General features: G+C 41.9%; 2 protein-coding genes across 2 annotated transcripts; both read left to right on the forward strand.

Annotated features, from left to right (window-relative positions):
- Nucleotides 1-535: 535 nt before the first annotated feature.
- Nucleotides 536-12741, forward strand: LOC133000167 (uncharacterized). Its single transcript, XM_061070032.1, has 4 exons — nucleotides 536-826; nucleotides 6316-6654; nucleotides 12396-12459; nucleotides 12735-12741. Exons 1-4 carry the CDS (start codon nucleotides 562-564, stop codon nucleotides 12739-12741), a joined length of 675 nt encoding a protein of 224 aa, XP_060926015.1. The 5' UTR covers nucleotides 536-561.
- LOC132999946 (gastrula zinc finger protein XlCGF8.2DB-like) lies at nucleotides 12601-13839 on the forward strand. The gene has a single exon (XM_061069755.1). The coding sequence runs from the start codon at nucleotides 12791-12793 to the stop codon at nucleotides 13649-13651; it is 861 nt and encodes a 286-aa protein (XP_060925738.1). The 5' UTR covers nucleotides 12601-12790; the 3' UTR covers nucleotides 13652-13839.
- The last annotated feature ends 7314 nt before the right edge of the window (nucleotides 13840-21153 follow it).

The following is a 21153-nucleotide window of genomic DNA, read 5'->3' on the forward strand; positions in this document are numbered from 1 at the left end:
AAGATGTACACACAGTATATCATGCAGGTAGATAAACTGTACATGCTGGGGTGAGAGTAAAGAGTGTGCAGGTGCAAGTGACTGTGTCTGAATCCCTGAGTTCATTTCCACTAGCAAATGAACACACAGAAATACATGTATATATATAGAATGCACTTTTGATTGTATATCCCATATTCACAAATCACAATTAGTCTCATAGGGCTTTAACAAGGTGTGACGTCATCTGCCCTTAACCCTCAACAAGAGTCAGGACAAACTACTAAAATAAACTGTGTGCGTGTGTGTGCTCGTGTGTGTGTTTGTCTGTCTCTGTGTGTGTGTGTAACGTGGCCAGATGCCACGTTCATCAGGAGCTGCTGGTGTGTGTGCTTGCTGAGGAAGATTACCCATGATCCTTCAGGGCTGTTCATCTTCCAAGCATACACTCGCTCGATGATCTTCAGCAACCGAACACCCTGGTCCACACGGAACTCCTCCTGTCACACACACACACACACACACACACACACACACACACACACACACACACACACACACACACACACAAAGAGGAGGAAGATGTGCGACGTGCAGCTGCTGCGGGAGTCGGTACATGAGCGGATCAGCGCCGCCGCTGAAGACTTCCTGCTGCAGCTGGAGAAAGGAGGAGAAACGGCTCGAGTCCCGGAGCTGAGAGCGATGCTAACCGAGCGGCTAACGGCGGCGGCGGAGGAGATCGTCGCGGTGTTCGAAGACAGAATGGAGCGGTCCGAGCGGGAGCTCTGCCGCCAGAGGAGGCTGCTGGAGGCCGTGATGAAGCCCGAACTCCGGCTGCACCGAGTTGGTGAGTCCCTCGAGGAGCCGCTCACAGGCTAACGCTAGGTAGCTTCAGCTCTGCTAACGCTAGGTAGCTTCAGCTCTGCTAACGCTAGGTAGCTTCAGCTCTGCTAACGCTAGGTAGCTTCAGCTCTGCTAACGCTAACTAGCTTCAGCTCTGCTAACGCTAGCTAGCTTCAGCTCTGCTAACAGGAGAACAAACACTCCTTAAAGGGAACGATACGTTTAAAGCAATGTCTGGTTGGTGAAGTTGGTGGAATGTGTACAGGGTTTCCCCCAGAAAACTTGCTAAGCCTGGTGGTAGGGCTGCTAGAAGGCAGCCGCGGGGGGGGGGGGGGGGGGGGGGGTTGAGTCGGATTTTGAGCTGGACACCATTGTTTCTTATACTTTAAACATGTTGCACTTTGTTTAATATGCAGACCTAACTTTTTTATTTTGATAAGGGGTTAAATAGAAACTTTGATATCTTTTTGAGTTGCACTGCTGACTTAACTTATAAGCCCTCTTTTTTATTTATTTTTATCACGTTGGAGTTGCTAGTTTAAACCTACAGTTTTGCACTTTAATATTTGAGCCTTTGTTTACATTTTGTTTTGTGCTGCATTATATGGTGACATACAGTTTGTTGTTATCAAAATAAAATTAACTGAATTGAAATGGTCAATTGGATTTTTTTTGGAGGAAAATTAATCGTTTACATTAATCGACTAATCGATAAAATAGTCGTCAGATTAATCGATAGAAAAATAGTCGTAAGTGGCAGCCCTACTTAATATTTAAAAAAATTCAAGTTTGCTGTGAACATAGCAGTCAGGCCTCTTATTTCAGAAACAATGAACCGTAACAGTTTGGTTACCAATAAAAGGTTAGCCTACTACTTCTTTGCTTTCAGCCAGCTACTCAAACAGACAAGCAACAAAATAACAAACAAACAAAATACACAGGCAAGTGTCGGCCTACTTTGAAATAAATTAAACACAGAACTTTGTAGGGCTATTTGAGTCCTCCTCATATTTGTGGAAAATGTATGAAACAAGAAGTACCCTATTTTTAAATAAATAAAACCAAATAGCTGCAGCCTAATCGTGTAACGGAATAGGTTTATGTTTATGTTTGGTTTTGACTTATGTTCAGTAAAACACTGTGTTGAAGGAGCTTTCTGATGTCCGACGGTCAGTGAATGGGTCTGGGTGGGACATGTGACTGTTTGGACCAATAGGATGGTTGCTTGGGGATCAGGGCCATGTCTTTGATCGGGGCTCAATGAGGAAGTGAAGTGTCGTTGATGTGCGCGAGTGACGGATTTATTATTTTTTTTAAATAAAAAAAACAAGCGACGCTTAGCCTGGCGGGGGGGGGGAGTATAGCCTGGCGGCCCGCCAGGCCTATACAGCACTGGGGGAAACCCTGGTGTAGATCCGAGGATCAGGAGCTTTGACCCTGAGCTGCCGCCAGGGGTCACATGTCCTCGATCATCATCTGCAAGCTGCTGTTAGAAGCTCAGCTCACATCTGGGCTGTTCTGCATTTTGGCTCCTTTTGTGTAAAAAGTTCTCCAGACTGCTTCGTCTCATCCTGAAACACAGACACATATTGTGTGAATAATTATGATACTGGCATATTTTACAGTGAGTATAATTTCTACATCACTGTGTCATTAATAACAGAAGACCCTATTTGTGAGATGCTTGATTTCAAAACGATTGCTGTGACACAGATGAATAAATCCATGTTTGTCAAAGCAACTCTTTCCCTGAACTGGAGAATCTGGGTTTTATTTAAATTAGGGCTGCACAATTAATCGAATTTTAATCGCGATCACGATTTTTGCTGTCTCAATTAAATGAGCATGATCGTCAGCGATATTGACGTTTAAAATGCGTGCGTTGCTACATATCAAAACAAGCGCTTCCTCAACTAACAGTCAGCCAACCACCAGGGGGACACCGAGATGGGAGGTGTCATGCGCGCAGCGGCAGCCTCAAGAAAAGTTCCGTCTCCAGTCGACTCCGGTATTAGTAGGAGAGAAGAGACACAGACAACAACACAGAGAGCAGACGCTCACGGGTGACGTGTGAAAGGTAAATCAAATGTCAAGAGCAGAAGGCGAGGAGTAGGGCTGCTTGATTATGGAATAAATCATAATCACGATTATTTTGGACAAAAACGAAATAACGATTATTCAAACGTTTATTAATATGTGCCCTTATTCTGAAGTCTATGCTTGATTTTTATTTTTAAATGACTAACCGGAAGTACCAGTCACTTCCTGTTTCGGTATACACCGATTACGGCTGCGTGTGTTATTCCTCCATGAAACCGGGACATCGGTGCCCGGTTATTCAAACCCTTAATGATGGCAACATTGACACTACAAAAACACTTTGTAACTGAGAACTCAGTTCCCATACAACATAACTTTTTTACACTTTTTGTCGATCAGACGGGGCTGCCCTCCCTCTGCCATTTTCCACTCGCAAGGTTTTTGAAATACCTCCGGTCACCACGCACACAACTCGCCTCCTTCACTTCACAGCTGCTTGAGAGTGAGTGCCAGTCAGCGGGGCCGCGCTGAATGCTCCGGGGGAGGGACCGAATTGCGAATGCGCGTCTCTTTCGGAAAAAATGCCAAATAATCGTTTCAACTCGATTATAGTAGTTTGGAGATCGTTTGACCCAATAATCGTAATCACGATTAAATTTCGATTAATTGAGCAGCCCTAGCGAGGAGCTACTCCCACGAAAAGGATCATCATCCGTTGTCTGTCGATTTTTGGATTTAACGAACAAATCATATGCACCAAGTGTGTTAGAGTTGTGTCTGCGCCTGGAATACACGTCATAGTCTTGCTACACGGCCCGGCTCCACCGGCCCGGGTAGCTCGCGAGCTAACGCTAGCCAGGGAGCACTCAAAACACGTCAATCTGAGGAGGGCTGCTTTAGACAGGGTAAAAAGGGTGCTGTTTTTAATGATCCTTGTGGTATTTTGAACAAAATATGTTTCAGACATTTCATTAAGACCCCAATGAACCATATCAACTGCAGTAAAATGGGCATAATATGTCTCCTTTAAGGGTAATAAATTATACTGTAACAGTTACAGTATAATTTATCAATTACAAGGTTAGGCCGCCTAACACATGGTTATTGATAGGCCTGAATTGTTATTTGAATAAGGTGAATAAGAACTGTATACATTTTATTTTGATGCAAAAGCGTGTACATTAACTGGAAAGTAGCACAACATGGAAGTGAAAGCAGTGCTCTGTGGATTTAATTTTGGGTAAAAAGTGTTGATACTATTTTAATTATATTTTCCTTCTACGAGATGCACTGTGATAAGGACGAGTCTGATGCAATGATTTTTACACATTAGCCAGAATGTACCACAACAATGGAAGTGGAAGCAGTATTCTTGTTAATTTAAACGTGAAAGTGCAATAAAAAGATGTTGTCACTAAAATTAATGAATAATCGTGTTAATTAATCGTGATCTCAATATTGATAAAAAATAATCGTGATTATGATTTTGGCCATTATCGTGCAGCCCTAATTTAAATACAAAAATTGGTTTACAACATGGAGTGATTCAGTCACTGAAGTTGTGCAGTGAAGATGATCCCTGCTATTCCAGTCTATTCCTATTCCATTCCATGTGTTGATAATCATAATATATTACACTTGTTTCAGGACAAAAAGTAAAACTTGCGGTTCTGTCTCGCTCCAGATGCCATCTTGAGAAATCTCCCCTGGATGCTCCAGCTTCAAGCGCTCGTGCATCACGGTTGTGCTGCTGTGATCATTTTGGATTTGCAGAGTTTACAGAGAAACATGTTGTTTGGTCTCCGTCTAAAAAACTCCCAAACTTTAAATGATCCTGGGCTATTTGTTTCCTGGCTTCAGTTCTATCTTTTGGTGAATCAAAGCTTTGACTCGACACAGCCATCTTCCTTCCTCCTAATGACGTCATCACTAGAAGACCAGACAGAGATGTGAAGAGAGTTTGTGTTGATAAGAGCTGACGACGGTGTCGGGGTGATGTAAACTGATCACATGATCTATGCAGCGGAGTTAATATGTCACTTCCTGTCTCTATCTGCTGCTCCTCCTTCACCTGAATAATAAGGAGGATTTGATGCTGTTGTGAACGAGTCTGTGCAGAAAACCTGCTGCTGTGTTGTTCATGTGTGAAACACAAACTCTGGAGAAACTGGGTGAGGTGATGTGATGGAAATTCATCTTGAGATTTGAAATAATGAAATTCTCAGACTGGAGCTGCTTTTGAGTCTTTATAATAATAAGCTTTGCAGAGTTTATACAACAAGCACGGGTGCTCAAAATGAAACAACTGGCCTCAAGTTCACAAAAGCCAGGACTTATACGAAGAGACGTTACATGAGACATAATATGAAAAAAAGAAGACATGAGATCATCATCTTTCTCTATTCCTGTGTCTGTCCGTCCACTGTAAGATTAAGATTAAGATACATTTATTCGTCCCAAACACATGCACAGACAAGCACACTCATGCAAGGAGGGAAATTTACCCTCTGCTTTTAACCCATCTCGTGCAGGACACACCAGTTGGAAGAAAACATCACCAATGTTGTGCAATAATGCTTAAAAAGTGATACCATAGAAAGGTGTGCCTTAAGGCATTCGATACATTTCGTTATAAAATAAAATATAAAACATTAATATTTAAACCACCCTTCCAAGGAAGGGAAATGATAGCCAATTTATTGATTAAGATCAGTCTCATTTAGATCTCGTTCAATTAGTAATCTCAATATTTACTATTAAAGATTATATAATGAACAGTGAAGGTTATGGAATTCTTGACAGTGTAGCGGTTGGCAAAATTCACTTATGCAACATTTATGAAAAAACATTTATTATGAATATAATAAAGTTCGAAGTCCTTACCTGCAGGACATCGAGTTGCTGCTAGGAGTTTGTAGAGCTTGATTTGAGCGGCGGTTTCCTTGAGAAGATGAGCTGGAAGCTAGACCTTTGCGCTCCTCTTGTAGATTGGAAGAGAAGATGTGCTGGAGCAGCCAGGCCCTCTCCTTGGCGATGCAGGAAGGGAGGCTGGCCGCCTGCCTCTTCAGTGGGTTGAGGGAAAGAGAGTGAAATCTTGGTCTTATATAGGCTAGGTGACCTCACAGGTCATTACATTACATTACATGTCATTTAGCTGACGCTTTTGTCCAAAGCGACTTACATTTTTAGTACACTCAACATTTATGAAGGGCCATTCAGGGGTTCAGTATCTTGCCAAGGACACTTTGGCATGCAGATGGGGAAGAGTGGGGATTGAACCGGCAACCTTCTTGTTGGAGTTGTTTTCCTCCACAGTGACAATCAACTACCTCAACATCTCTGCTTCCTGAATGTGATAATTCAAAAATAACAGTCGACGTTAAACGACACACCTCAAGTTTTTAAAAACACTTCCGGATACTCTGAAATGATAAACATGTGTATTTGTTTCAGTTTGTTCTGCTGACGTACAGCCGCTGATGGTGAATAAAGAAGAGGTTCCCCCTGAGCAGCAGCAGTGGAGCCCCCTTGTGAACCAGGAGGAACAAAAGCCTCCCCACATTAAAGAGGACCAGGAGGAACCGTGGACCAATCAGGAGGGAGTGCAGCTTCAACAACTTGAGCAGGCTGATATCAAGTTCACATGGACTGCTGTCACTATAAAGAGTGAAGAAGATGAAGAGAAACCTGAGTTGTCACAGCTTCATCAGAGTCAGACTGAGGAGAACAGAGCGGACTGTGGAGAACAAGAACCAGGCAGGAACTCAGGTCCTGATGGACATTTACAACAAGGTACTGAAAACAGTAAATATGATTGGATGCAGACCAGGGAACCTCAGTCTGGTTTAAATACAAAAAATAGCAAACAGCCTCTAAGTGATATGAAATGTAAATCTGGTAAGAAAGCATTTGGTTGTTCTGAGTGTGGTAGAAGATTTTGCCATAAGAGCAATCGAACTGTACACATGAAAATTCATACTGGACAGAGACCATTTAGTTGCTCTGAGTGTGGTAGAAGATTCAGACGAAACTGTGATCTAACTGAACATATGACGATTCATTCAGGAGAGAAACCGTTAAGTTGCTCCGAGTGTGGAAGAAGATTCATACGAAAAGGAAAACAAACTGAGCATATGAGGATTCATACAGGAGAGAAACCCTTTAGTTACCTCGAGTGTGGTAAAAGATATACTCAAAAGCGCGAGCTAACTGGACATATGAGGATTCATACAGGAGAGAAAGCATTTAGTTGCTCCTAGTGTGGTAAAAGATTTAGACTAATGGGTAATATAATTGCATATGAGTATTAATATAAGAGAGAATGAATTTACTTGCTCTGTGTGGTTAAAGATTCAAGTTGTACGTTTGCAACAAAACATTTATGAGGATTTGTCAGCAACGTTTCATATTATCCATATTCATAGTAAACTGTTGTAAATAGAGATTTAGAATTCCCCCTTTCACCTGTTTTTATCAGAGTTAAACAATTTCTTTGTCGCTAGAAAAAATAACTCATTGATTAACATGAAAGATTTGTGTTGATATTTCTTGTTTCTACTGATTTATTCCTCATATAATACACACCTATACAGTGAAGGAAATAAGTATTTCATCCCTTGCTTTTGAGGGGTGGCTGGAGGTGCCGTTGTTGGTGTAGAGCAGGGGTGCCCAATACGTAGATCGGGATCTACTGGTCGATCGATCGAACGACTGGACAAGAGACAGTCACGTGGACGCTCCGGTGCCAGTACCCCCTCTTCTTTTTTTCTTCGCCGCTGCCGCCAATTTCAAGAGTAGCTCACAAGCCTATAAAGTGTGGGCACACCTGATTTAAGGGGAGAAGAGTAGAGGGGAGAGCACACAACCTTGTGGGGCTCCAGTGCTGATGGTCCGGGGCTCAGAGACAAGCTTGCCCAGCCTCACGCGCTGCTTCCTGTCTGTCAGCAAGTCATTGATCCGACTGCAGTTGGGCTCAGGCACGCTCAGCTGTCTCAACTTGTCTCAGAGAAGAGCTGGGGCGTTGGTGTGGAATGCGGAGCTGAAGTCCACAAACAGGATCCTGGCGTAGGTGCCGGGGGAGTCGAGGTGCTTGAGGATGAAGTGGAGTCCCATGTTGACTGCGTCGTCTACAGACTTGTTGGCTCTGTAGGGAAACTGCATTGGGTCGAGGAGGTGGTTGGTTATGGTCTTGAGGTGAGGCACCAGGCGCTCAAAGATCTTTATTACTATAGAGGTCAGGGCGACTGGTCTGTAGTCAGGGTTAGGGTTAGAACTGGTCCATTGTCTGTCAAATCTGCAGTAAACAACATTCATTCAGGTCGTTGGCAAGTTTAATGTCTTCCACAGAGTGGTGATGACGTGTTCCTTTAACCCAAATATGAGAAGAGCTGGTCTGGTGTAATTCAAGTATTTATTAAGAAGCAATGAAAAGTTAACAGCATGGCTATGGGCACTCATGCATCGCCTCGGCTAAATCAGTAGCACGGGGTAGTCAAAAGTTGCACCGCACAGACTGCGTTTGTAATCTTTTATAACAGTAGGTAGAACAGGATTGGTCAATTACAAGGGGAAGTCCTCCTTTATGGTGCGCAGGCTTAGTACCATCATCCCGGGTTCGAATCAGGAAGTGACAAGGAGCTGTTCCCAGTTTAGGCCCTCCGACCGTTGCTGGGAAAATGTTCATATCATGACAGTGCGATTTTGTGTTTTGAGAAAAAGCCTTGAATCGGCTCATGCCTTGTGAGTCTTCAGTAAGAATGCTTAATCTAAAAAAAGTTATACGTGAGAAAAAGTTAGAGTACAGTGTATTGAATGTCACAGATTCAAAGTTCCCACAACAGGCATTATCAGACAGGTGCAAGATTGAATAGCGATGTGACCTACACACATTTTAACCAACTTCAAGATTCACACCAAGCAGCAAAGGTTGCTAAAAGTCACTGTGAGGGCCACATATTTCCCACATTTTCCGCCCAAACTGCCCCCAACCCCTATACATACTGTATCTTGTTTAAAGTTGAGTTTCATTGCCATATTCACAGACACACACACATGGGTAAAATAGATTTCCAGTCTGAACATCGGCCAGGCTGTTGGAAGCAGTTCTAAAAATGTCCCAGTCAGTGTTGTCCAGGCAGACACGCAGCTCCTCCACAGCTTCTCTGCTGCTCCAGGTCTTGGATCTCAGCACAGCAGGTTTAGAAAGTTTGAGCTTCTGTCTGTAAGCCGGGATCAGATGAATAAGAGCGTGGTCGTATAGACCCAGAGCAGCACAGGAAACTGCATGATAAGCCTTGCTGATGGTGCTGTAGCAGTGGTCCAGAGTATTCTCCCCCTAGTTGGGCATTAAACTTATTAAAGTCCCCAGGACAATAACAGGGGAATACGTGTTCTCTCCTTCTCTCCACTCCGAGTATCTGATCAGCAAGTTGAGCCTCGCGCACGTCGGCTTGCGGTGGGATGTAAACTCCGGCCAGGATAAAAGAGGTGAATTCAGGGGGAGAGTAGAACGGTCTGCAGGTGATGAAGAAAGTTTCCAGGTCAAGAGAACAGGATTGTTTAATCACTTTCACGTCGCTGCACCAGCCATGGTTCATATAGAAACAAATCCCTCCGCCTTCTGCATTGCTTGAGAGGTTCGGGTCGCAGTCCGCACGTAGCAGCTGAAGGCCGGTCAGCTGTGCGGCAGAGTCCGGTGTAGCTTCGGTCAGCCACGATTCCGTAAATCACAAAACAGAACTCAGAGCAGAACTCTCAAGGGTACTGAGAAGGCGCAGTTCGTCCATCTTGTTGCACAGTGAGCAGACATTAGAGAGGAGTATACTCGGTAGAGGTGAGCGTAATCCTCTCTCATTGAAGCGCACCAGGGCCCCTCTGCGTTTACCTCTCCGTCTCGCTGCGAGGCCGAGGACCACGGCACCTGTGATCAGTAAAGTCACTTATTCCACAGAAGAGGCGAGACAGTTGGGACATAGATCAGATGTTGTTGTGTCCCTGATGTTAAGCAGCTCGTCCATCGTGAAAATAATCAGAGTTGAGTCTCAATGAACTGAATTAAACACAGAAGTGTGCACCAACACACCGAGGCGCAATCAATATATCGTTAAGATAATCCCTGCTATTCCAGTCTATTCCTTTTCCATTCCACATGTTGATAATTGCAATATATTACTCTTTTTTCAGGACAAAAAATAGTACTTGTGGTCTGTCTTGCTCCAGATGCCATCTTGAGAAGTCTCCCCTGGATGCTCCAGGTTCAAGTGCTTGTGCATCACGGTTGTGCTGCTGTGATCATTTTGGATTTGCAGAGTTTACAGAGAAACATGTAGTTTGGTCTCCGTCTAAAAAACTCCCAAACTTTAGATGATCGTGGGCTATTTGTTTCCTGGCTTCAGTTCTATCTTTTGGTGAATCAAAGCTTTGACTTGACGCAGCCATCTTCCTTCCTCCTAATGACGTCATCACTAGAAGACCAGACAGATGTGAAGAGAGTTTGTGTTGATAAGAGCTGACGACGGTGTCGGGGTGATGTAAACATGATCACATGATCTATGCAGCAGAGTTAATGTCACTTCCTGTCTCTGTCTGCTGCTCCTCCTTCACCTGATTAATAAGGAGGATTTGATGCTGTTGTGAACGAGTCTGTGCAGAAAACCTGCTGCTGTGTTGTTCATGTGTGAAACACAAACTCTGGAGAAACTCTGGAGACAATTCTCTGGTTTTTACCCACAAGTCATATCTGAAAACAGCTTAACCAACTAACTAACCTCCACTCGCCCTGCTCTGCTCTGTTAGTGTCCTCATTTATTTATTTGACCTCAAAATATAAAACTTTTTTACTTCTAGTGTTTAATGCTTCTAAATTTACGAGCTGTGTCGAGATGTTGAGGTGAGGTGATGGAAATTCATCTTGAGATTTGAAATAATGAAATTCTCAGACTGGAGCTGCTTTTGAGTCTTCATGATAATAAGCTCTGCAGAGTTTAACAAGCACAGGTGCTCAAAATGGAACAATTGGCCACAAGTTAAAATATAAAACATTAATATTTAAAATATTAATATTAAATCATAACTTTAATTGATTTAAGTTGTCTCGGGTCACCACCCGTCGAAGGAAGGGAAATGATAGCCAATTTATTGATTAAGATCAGTCTCATTTAGATCTAGTTCAATTAGAAATTTCAATATTTACTATTAAAGATTATATAATGAACAGTGAAGGTTATAGAGTTCTTGACAGTGTAGCGGTTGGCAAAATTCACTTATGCAACATTAATGAAAGAATATTCGTGAAAGAAAATATTTATTATGAACATAATAAAGTATAATAACACAAGTTACTCATTAATGTACTAACTAACAAAGATCTGTATGTAAAATAGGGTGCTTCCCAAAATGGCTGACCAAAGTTCACACCTTCTTCAGCATGCTTTCACAATGGCGCTTTGGCCCACTTAAGTTAACAGCCCCCCCCCCCTTTTCTTCTGCAGTGGGGGAGGAGATAAGTAGGTGTAGTGATATGGGTGTGTCTGTGTTGGTGCTAGATCAGAAAATGCAGAGACCTACAAAGGAAGCCTGTGAATGGCCTAACTAACATTAGCTTTCATTTAACTTGTAGCCACAATATCACCACACATATCAAACTTATAAACACACACAGAATCGAATAAACAGTCTTGCTTAGTCTAGTATAATTATTAAGCCCGAGGGAAAGGGGAAAAGAAGTTACAGTCCAGTTTGTAATTCGGTGAAGTCTCCGGTTGGTCGTATGGTCTCTGCCTTATTGTTGCTGTGCAGCTGTGCGCTCAGATGCTGGTTCAAAGTCCTTACCTGCGGGACATCGAGTCGCTGCTAGGAGTTTGTATTTGAGCGGCGGTTTCCTTGAGAAGATGAGCTGGAAGCTAGACCTTTGCGCTCCTCTTGTAGATTGGAAGAGAAGATGTGCTGGAGCAGTCAGGCCCTCTCCTTGGCGATGCAGGAAGGGAGGCTGGCCGCCTGCCTCTTCAGTGGGTTGAGGGAAAGAGAGTGAAGAGAGGGAGATCTTGGTCTTATATAGGCCCGGTGACCTCACAGGTCATGGGGCCAGAGTGACCAATAAGAGGCGAGCCTTGTGGCTTTTCACACCTCTGTGTGAGGTTGACCGGAACAAAGGAACATGCAGCATTCTGGGAGCCTGAGGTTTTTGGCTTTCTCATAGTTCTACTGAATAAGGGGCCATGCTTGTTCTCAGGCTTTGCCCACACATGTAGGCAGAAAAGGAGGCCTTTGGTTTCTTAAAAAACGTGTTCCAACACCAAATAAGGGCCCAAACCCTGTTTATCAAGGTCATAGCAGTGAGACACCGCCAAATAAGGGTTCCATCCTGTCAGGTAGACAGTATCACAGCAGTGAGACATCTGGTCAGGGGATTTCCACTACGCTAGACACTGTCGACTGTTATCAAAAATAACAGTCAACATTATTGAACACAACTCAAGTTTTTAAAAACACTTCCAGAAACTATGAAATGATAAACGTGTGTATTTGTGTTTCAGTGTTTCCTGCAGATGTACAGCAGCTGATGGTGAATGAAGAGGAGGTTCCCCCTGAGCAGCAGCAGTGGAGCCCCCTTGTGGACCAGGAGGACCAAAAGCCCTCCCACATTAAAGAGGAACAGCAGGAACCGTGGACCAATCAGGAGGGAGAGCAGCTTCAACACCTTGAGCAGGCTGATATCAAGTTCACATGGACTGCTGTCACTATAAAGAGTGAAGAAGATGAAGAGAAACCTGAGTTGTCACTGCTTCATCAGAGTCAGACTGAGGAGAACAGAGCGGACTGTGGAGAACAAGAACCAGCCAGGAACTCAGGGTCTGATGGACATTTACAACAAGGTACTGAGGACAAGAATGAAGACTCTTCTGAGACTGAAGACAGTGAAGATGATACGATGCAGACAAGGAAACCTCAGTCTGATTTAAATACAAGAAATAGCAAACAGCCTCTAAGTGATATGAAATGTAAAACTGGTAAGAAAGCATTTGGTTGTTCTGATTGTGGTAAAAGATTTAGCCATAAGAGCAGTCGAGCTGTACACATGAAAATTCATACAGGAGAGAAACCGTTTAGTTGCTCCGAGTGTGGTAAAAGACTGAGACGAAAAAGCGAGCTCACTGTACATATGAGGATTCATACAGGAGAGAGACCGTTTAGTTGTTCTGAGTGTGGTAGAAGATTTCTTCAAAAGGGTGATCTAACGGTACATATGAGGATTCATACAGGAGAGAGACCGTTTAGTTGTTCTGAGTGTGGTAGAAGATTTCTTCAAAAGGGTGATCGAACTGTACACATGAAAATTCATACAGGAGAGAAACCGTTTAGTTGCTCCGAGTGTGGTAAAAGATTCGGACGAAAGGGCGAGCTAACTGTACATATGAGGATTCATACAGGAGAGAGACCATTTTGTTGTTCTGAGTGTGGTAGAAGATTTCTTCAAAAGGATTATCTAACTGATCATATGAGGATTCATACAGGAGAGAGACCGTTTAGTTGCTTCGAGTGCGGTAAAACTTTTCTTCAAAAGGCCAAACTAACTCAACATATGAGGATTCATACAGGAGAAAAACAGTTTAGTTGCTCCGAGTGTGGTAAAAGATTTCTTCGAAAGGACAATCTAACTGTACATATGAGGACTCATACAGGAGAGAAACAGTTTAGTTGCTCTGAGTGTGGTAAAAGATTCAGACAAAATAGAAGTCTAACTGTACATAAGAGAAGTCATACAGGAGAGAAAGCATTTAGTTGCTCCTAGTGTGGTAAAAGATTTAGACTAATGGGTAATGCAACTTCATATGAGCATTAATATAAGAGAGAATGAATTTACCTGCTCTGTGTGGTTAAAGATTTAAGTTGCATCGTTTGCGACAAAAGATTTATTAGGATTTGTCAGCAACTTTTCATATTATCCATATTGATAGTTCACTGTTGTAAATAGAGGTTTTAAAATTCCCCATTTCACCTGTTTTATCAGAGTTAAACAATTTCTTTGTCCCTAGAAAAGATAACTCATTGAATAACATGAAAGATTTGTGTTGGTATTTCTTGTTTCTACTGATTTATTCCTCATATAATACACACCTATACAGTGAAATATAAGTATTTGAGCCACAGATTTTCTATGGAATTAAGGTCCGGAGACCGGCGAGGCCACTCCATGACCTAAATGTGCCTCTTCTTGAGCCACTCCTTTGTTGCCTTGACCATATGTTTCGGCTCATTGTCGTGCTGGAAGACACATCCACATCCATTTTCAATGTCCTGGCTTAGGGAAGAAGGTTGTCGTCCAAGATTTCACGGTACAAGGCCCGGTCCATCCTCCTCTCGATGTGGTGAAGTCGTACTGTCCCCTTAGCAGGGAAACACCCCCAAAGCCTTTTCTCCGAACAGAGCGAGTCCAGTTGATGACAGAGAGCTTGATTTTGTCTCATCTGACCACATCACCTTCTCCCAGGCTTTCTCTGAATCATACAGGTGTTCATTGGCAACCTTCAGACCGGCCTGTGTCTTCTTGAGCAGGGGGACCTTACTGGTGCAACAGCATTGGAATCCATTACGGGGTAGTGTGTTACCGATGGTTTTCTTGGTGACTGTGGTCCCAGCTGTCTTGAGATCATTAACAAGTTCCTCCTGTGTAGCTCTGGGCTGATTCCCTCACCTTTCTCATGATCATCGATACCCCACGAGGCGAGATCTCGTGCAGCTCCAGACCGAGGGCGATTGATGGTAATTTTTTGTTTCTTCCAATTCCATATAAGTGCACCAACATTTGTCTACATCTCACCAAGATACTTGCTGATGGTCTTGCAGCCCATTCCAGCCTTGTGCAGGTCTAAAATCTTGTCCCTGGCTTCCTTACAGCTCTTTGGTCTTGCCCATGGTGGTGAGGTTAGAATCTGACTGATTGATTCTGTGGTAGGTGTATGAGTTTGTATATATGTAAAAATAAACATGTATAAATACACATTTACAGCCTTATTTATTTGTATTTATATTGTATTATAATTACATATATGTTTTTTGTAAAGGTAAATGTTGTATATTTAGCTAAGAGATCTTTTGAGCATGGTTATAAAACATAATGACATGTTGACATCTAAGGCGTGTTGATTCTCAAATTCTCAGACTCTAAAGACTATCCCATATGTTATTCGTCAGCTCTCTCCCCCAGAGAATACTCTTTGACCTGTACATTGAAGACGCTTGCACTACAAGATACTAAACATGTCCTTATTAAGGCAGAAGGCCCTGTTGTGTGAGGTCATGCTATCTCTAGTTTTGGGGTCCCACCTCCCCTATAAGACTCGATGTCTTGCAAGATGCAAGTCAGATTTTCACCATTCGACTTGTTTTATCTCCGAGCATCTAGAGCTCGTCCTGACCTGCGAAACTTCTTGTTATAAACATTGCATACATGTAAGTTCTGGGTCTGCGATTTCCTTCCCTCAAACATTGAACATGAACAACACTCTGATGCTTGAAAGACACTCTGATGCTTGTTGACGAACAAGTGTGTGATGCAGCCCCTCATCGGATATCTAAATCTCAGAAGGTAGCAGAAATTTTAGGAAAAGTAAGAGACTAGCGGCAGATAGCATGCTCATGGTGTGATTGAGCTCTTTGGCTGTGAAAATGTGTGTGCGTCTGTACAGGGGGCCGTCTCCCAGATGTGTGTGTGTAACAGGAATAGCCGTCTCTCAAACAGTGGTCTGTGTGTGTGTGTGTGAAGAATGTGGTCATTACTGTGTTTGAGCTGTGTGAGACAAAAAATGCAGCAGGGGCATGATGTGTGAATGTGTGACATGAACGAGTTGTTTTTGGGAGTGCTGTTGTGTTCTTGAGTTGAATTCACAGTGTTTTTTGGATGTATGTGCGTGTGAATCAATATGATTGAATAAACATATGAGAGGACAAATAAAACATGAGCCTCGTAATTACACACCATGAGCCTCTATTAAGGGGACCAATGAAACCATGAGCTGCTCTTATAAGCGGACATAATGAAACAATGAGCCTCATTAGGGGGACTTAATTAATATAACCACTAGGGCTGCAACTAACGACTATTCTGATAGTCGATTAGTCACCGATTATTGAAACGATTAATCGACTAATCGGATTATGAATGACACAAATTCTCAATTGCTATTATTTAGCAAGCAGCTTTTAAATTTAGCTTGAGGTTGTTCGAGGCATGTGATGACTGAAAATAAAGACAATAAAGATCGATACTTCATTATAAAAAATGTCTTTTAATAAACTTTGCTGCATATAAGGGTACTGTTGACACAAAAGCAAAGAAAAATCAAGTTTTTGTCCATTTTATTAATAAAAACATCTACAAACGAAACTACAGTCTTCTTCGGACTAAATCATTTTGATTAAAACAAGACGTTTGTCAGGCAATAGGATAACATTTCGCTTTTAAACTCGTTAAAAAAAAGTTTAAACCGTATTTTTGTAATGGATGCTAGAATCCTGGGCGCAGGTATATATATGTTTATATATAACATCTGACAGAGGCGAGTCCGCATCGTCTCCGTTACGAAGTCACACGTGCCTCCTCCTCAAATGCGCGTGTCCTGCTTCCATGGAGAGCAGGTCCGCTGTACAGATACTGCAGGTCGTTTTTCTCGGGCCATGTTAAGAGTGAAGTTGCACATGCGCGACTTTCAGAGACAGGAAGGGAGCAAGATGGCTCTCTCCTCAGGTACTTCCATCAGCACCTCCAGTAAAACAACGTTAAGTTCCGCTGCGCGGCACGAGAAACACGCGCTATGACGTAACCAACAATTCATCGACGAGTAAATTCGTCGGCGACTATTTTGGTCATATATTTTTGTCGACGACGTCGACTAATCGTTGCACCCCTAATAACCACTACTTTCATTTCCTCAACTGGTTCCAACTTTCTCCATGTGCTGTGAAAATGAGTGTGCGTTTGTGTAAAGGGAGCTGACTCTCAGTGCTGTGGTGTGTGTGTGTGTGTCTGTGTGTCTGTGTGTCTGTGTTTCTCTATCTGCATGAACATCATGCTGCACCTCTCCTGTTGGAGCAAAGGGAGGATTTTCACTGTGGTTTACACTCTCTTGTGGGTCACAGGGACAGACTCACACATTTAAAAAAAAAAAAAATTACAATAACGGGAATTACATTTATACACTTAAGAACAGAGATCTATATAGACCCTCAAAACAAAGGAAAGAGAGCTGTTTAAAGGGATTAGGCAACTTTAACTTTGAACCTGACTATTGAACAAGTCAGGGTTTAAATTAGGAAGTATGTGATTTTTGGTTAAATCAAACAAAAATCACTGAAAGAGAAATACAAAAAAGGAAATAAAGACCTCTCCTCGGCTCCGCTGAGAGAAAGCATCTGTTCAGAGAAGGGGGAGCGAGGGGGGGGTATAAATCCTCTAAACTCGTACAGCAACATGAGGAGATTTTCAAGGTCTCATCTCTGTAATTTACACCCTTCTGTGAGACATAGGGGCAGGGTCACAAAGAGTTTAAAAAAAAAAAAAAAAATTCTTTAATGGGGTTTAGTTGAAGCTGAGAAGACAATTTGTGTATTTATTTGTCTGTTTCACCATTGTCTGTTTCACCATTCGCCTTGTGTTATCTCCGAGCATCTAGAGCTTGTCCTGACCTGTGAAACTTCTTGTAATAAACATTGTATACAAATACTGGGTCTGCGGTTTCCTTCCCTCAAACATCGAACCTGAACAACACTCTGCTGCTTGAAAGACACAACATAAACAACATGTTCATAGATTTATAGGAAGCTGGTTAAGTAAGAGTAATTGTTAATTAATGACTTATGGAGAAGGCGTAAGACTAAATAAATTTGTGCTTCTCACTCATTTTCTAATATGTCGATTAAATCATGAAGTCTGCTCATCACTTATTGTAAATATTACTTTTTTCAGTTTATATTTTTTACATGTTGGTATAATTTAATTTTTTTAATTTACATATTCGAAGTTAATAAAAATGAATGAAAAAAAATACTGCCAAAAGAAAAAACAATAACTATATGAAAACATGCAGTATGTGCATAAAGATATTTCTCAACTTGTTAATTTATAGTTTTGTTTACACACAGCAGAGTGAAGCACAGTTTTATTCTAGAGCTTAAATAATAAAGTCCATGGATCAATAGATTAAATATATTCAATCAATATTTTTATAAAAGTACATAGAATAAGTGAAAATACTCTATCAATCATGAAATGAGTCATTATTAAATATGTTTTTATATATACATTATGTTGTCAATTCACTTGCAGTGTCACGATGCAACTACAATTGTGATTTTCTCAAACCTGTCTTTGGAAAAAATTAGAAGAACCTGAACTTGTGTTAAACTGGAAGTTGAAGGTTTCGTCTTTTTCTTAAACATAACAAACTATACTGAAACTAACTGCTACTGACTAAACTAAACTATTTATTCACAAACGTTAAATCCTGCAAACATAAGAAATCATCCACTATCCGTGTCAAGGTTGAAGGGGCAAGAAATTACAAAACATCACATTTTCTCCACACTTTATTTCTCACAGTTAACTTATTACATTGACAACCAAAAGGGTGACGCACATATAAACAGACATACTGTTGGGACTGAGGCCCCAGTGATCTGAGTTTCAACAATGAGTCGTAAAGCGTGAGACCAACCTCAGGAGACCCCTTACATTTAAAAATCCAGCATGGAGCTATTATCTCCATGTGGCAGCAGATCACTAACTGGGTCCTGTGAAGGACCCCACTGTAAGCCACTCCCTGAGACTTGACTTCTGACCTTTCAATTGGCCGAAGGCAACACTGACCCCTGACCCCTCCTCCAGGGGGGCTGGTACCTCTCAGGGGTACAAGACTGCTGAGCTCCCAGAAACCTCTCTCTTCACTCAGATGCCCAAGCGACAACAGAACCCCTAGGGGTTTTACTAGTTAACTCGGTGTTTTTAAGAGACTTTCTTTTCACCCTGCTCAAGTCGTCTCCAGACCCTCCAGGGGCCTAACTACACGACTCAGTAACTAAGGAGGCGATTAGACGTTTGTTTAATATCATTTTATTTGAAGTCGTTTCATTTTCTTCTTTTATTTTAGTCGAAGTTTTATCTTGATAGGACTTTTTGCTGTTTTAACTTGAAGACCGAAACAGGAAGTGCCCCGCTGGACGGACTCCGACACTTCCATAGACTTTTTCTTTTTTTTCACGATCCACAAACGGCTTCCACAAAGCCGTTCCCTGCAGAAGCGCGACGTTCATCCCGCTGAGGAGTAAGAGACAATTCACTCCGTTCCTGTAAACCAGCACGTTCTCCGCTGTTACAGAAGAAAGGCGAAGTTTCATTCCGTCAAGGCAGCAGGAATAATTCGCTTCCTTTTCCGGTCCAGCGGCCGAGCCCGGAGCTTCGCTCGTGAGAGAGACCACGTGATTCACTGGCCCCAGACACATTCGCGCAGATGCGCAGGCACACCGCGAGGGTGGTACAGTAAGAGACTTGATTATCTGTGCAGATACGTAGCATATTGTTTAATATTTGATTGTATTTGTTGCGAGACCGCTGAGTCTCATTGTTTAACCGGCTACTACGAGCCGCTACTTCCGGTTCATTTCCGGGTTTTGTGTTACAGTGAATAGGGCCGCGAGAAGCGCCTCCGCCCGCACTGTTAACGTCTGTGTTAGTCTGCAGTGAGTTTACCGATCAGAACCTCAGCCCACAACGTCCGCTTGGGGCTGAGTGGTTAAATCACTGTTAATCTATCTCTGGCGTGTTTTAAGAGCTTCTTTGAACTCTCCTTGCATGTTTTGCCTCTCTCTCTCTCTCTCTCTCTCTTCTCCTAAACCTAGTATACACCCGTTTCCGATCTGTATTTATAATACAGTTCATGTCACATAGTTAAATCTATATTCAGAGAGGCTGAACACATCTGGAAACCATTCGGCCCCCAAAGCCAAGCAGAGATAAGAATTCTCTTTGTCTGAAATTTCCTTTGTGTAATTCATCTGGCGACCACCATTGTGAGTTCCGACCACATGGTCATTAACATATTCTCCATTTTGGATAACGTTAAGTTAAACCACCATCTTGAGTCTATTATTGCCACGCCTTCTCTCCCTCTCTCCTCCTATTCTGGCTCTAAATTCATAACGGCTCCGCCATCGTGTTTTGTAGTCAATCCGCCATTTTGAGAGTTTTTAGGCCTTGATTCCACGAATCATGATCGGCCTCCATCTTAGATGTGATGTCACTACGTGACTGCGTCATCGCCACGCCCCTTCTTTTTCTCTCTCTCTCGCACACACACACACACACACACACATTGATAGACACAGACAGATACACACACACAGAGACACATAGATGGACCAGAGGTTACATGCGTGTTCTAAATTGTGATAAGCTGCTGTTGTTATCTTTGAAATATGGGAGTTCGTTAAAATGATAAATCATTAAATAACACTAACTTTATTTCACATACACACACATAGACACATACACACAGAGAGACACTTTGACACAGACACACACACACATAGAGACAGACATACATAGGTAGACCGCAGGTTTTACATGTATTTTCTGAATTGTGATAAGTGCTGCTGCTGTGTTTATCTTTGAAATATTGGAGCTTGTTAAAATGATAAATCATTGAATAACATTATAATTTATTTCCCCTTTTTAATAAATTCTTTTGTAATTAAAGTATCTGTAGTCTGTGATTATTTGTGCATAAGTGTGTGAATACAGCTGGATTATGATTGTCTGTGCACGAACTTAGAAGCCTTCACTGTTTATTAAGTAATCGTTAATATTAAAATATTGACATTATTAATTTGACATTTATCCTTATGAGACTGATAATTATAGCTTGACATCGTTGGTCCCTGTAACCAGGGTGGTGCCCCCCTTTCTCAATTATTAATATAGATAGTATTATTCTTAAATTGATAATTTTATTGTTTTTGACTAATTATTTTCATTATTCTTGGTTGATAACCTTATCATTGTTAATTGATAGCTTGTACTTTCTATTTGATAATTCCTATTTTCTCATTAGTGGTTTTATTGTTATTTGATTACTGATCATCTTCAATTAATAATTTAATTATTTTTGATAGATAATTTTTATTATTTTAATAATCATATTTCATGATTATTAATAATTAGCCAACGTCAAGTCTACTCCTATTGCACAACATACAAAAAGGGTAATTAAAACAAAAGAAAATAAATGAAATACCTGCCAT

Source organism: Limanda limanda, chromosome 4, assembly GCF_963576545.1.
Source record: "Limanda limanda chromosome 4, fLimLim1.1, whole genome shotgun sequence".
In the NCBI taxonomy this organism is placed as follows: domain Eukaryota; kingdom Metazoa; phylum Chordata; class Actinopteri; order Pleuronectiformes; family Pleuronectidae; genus Limanda; species Limanda limanda.

Coding starts and splice junctions, on each gene's coding strand:
- LOC133000167 (XM_061070032.1), top strand. CDS start 562: ATGTGCGACGTGCAGCTGCTGCGGGAGTCGGTACATGAGCGGATCAGC. Junction 827..6,315: donor ACTCCGGCTGCACCGAGTTG/GTGAGTCCCTCG, acceptor TATTTGTTTCAG/TTTGTTCTGCTGACGTACAG. Junction 6,655..12,395: donor TGATGGACATTTACAACAAG/GTACTGAAAACA, acceptor TTTGTGTTTCAG/TGTTTCCTGCAGATGTACAG.
- LOC132999946 (XM_061069755.1), top strand. CDS start 12,791: ATGCAGACAAGGAAACCTCAGTCTGATTTAAATACAAGAAATAGCAAA.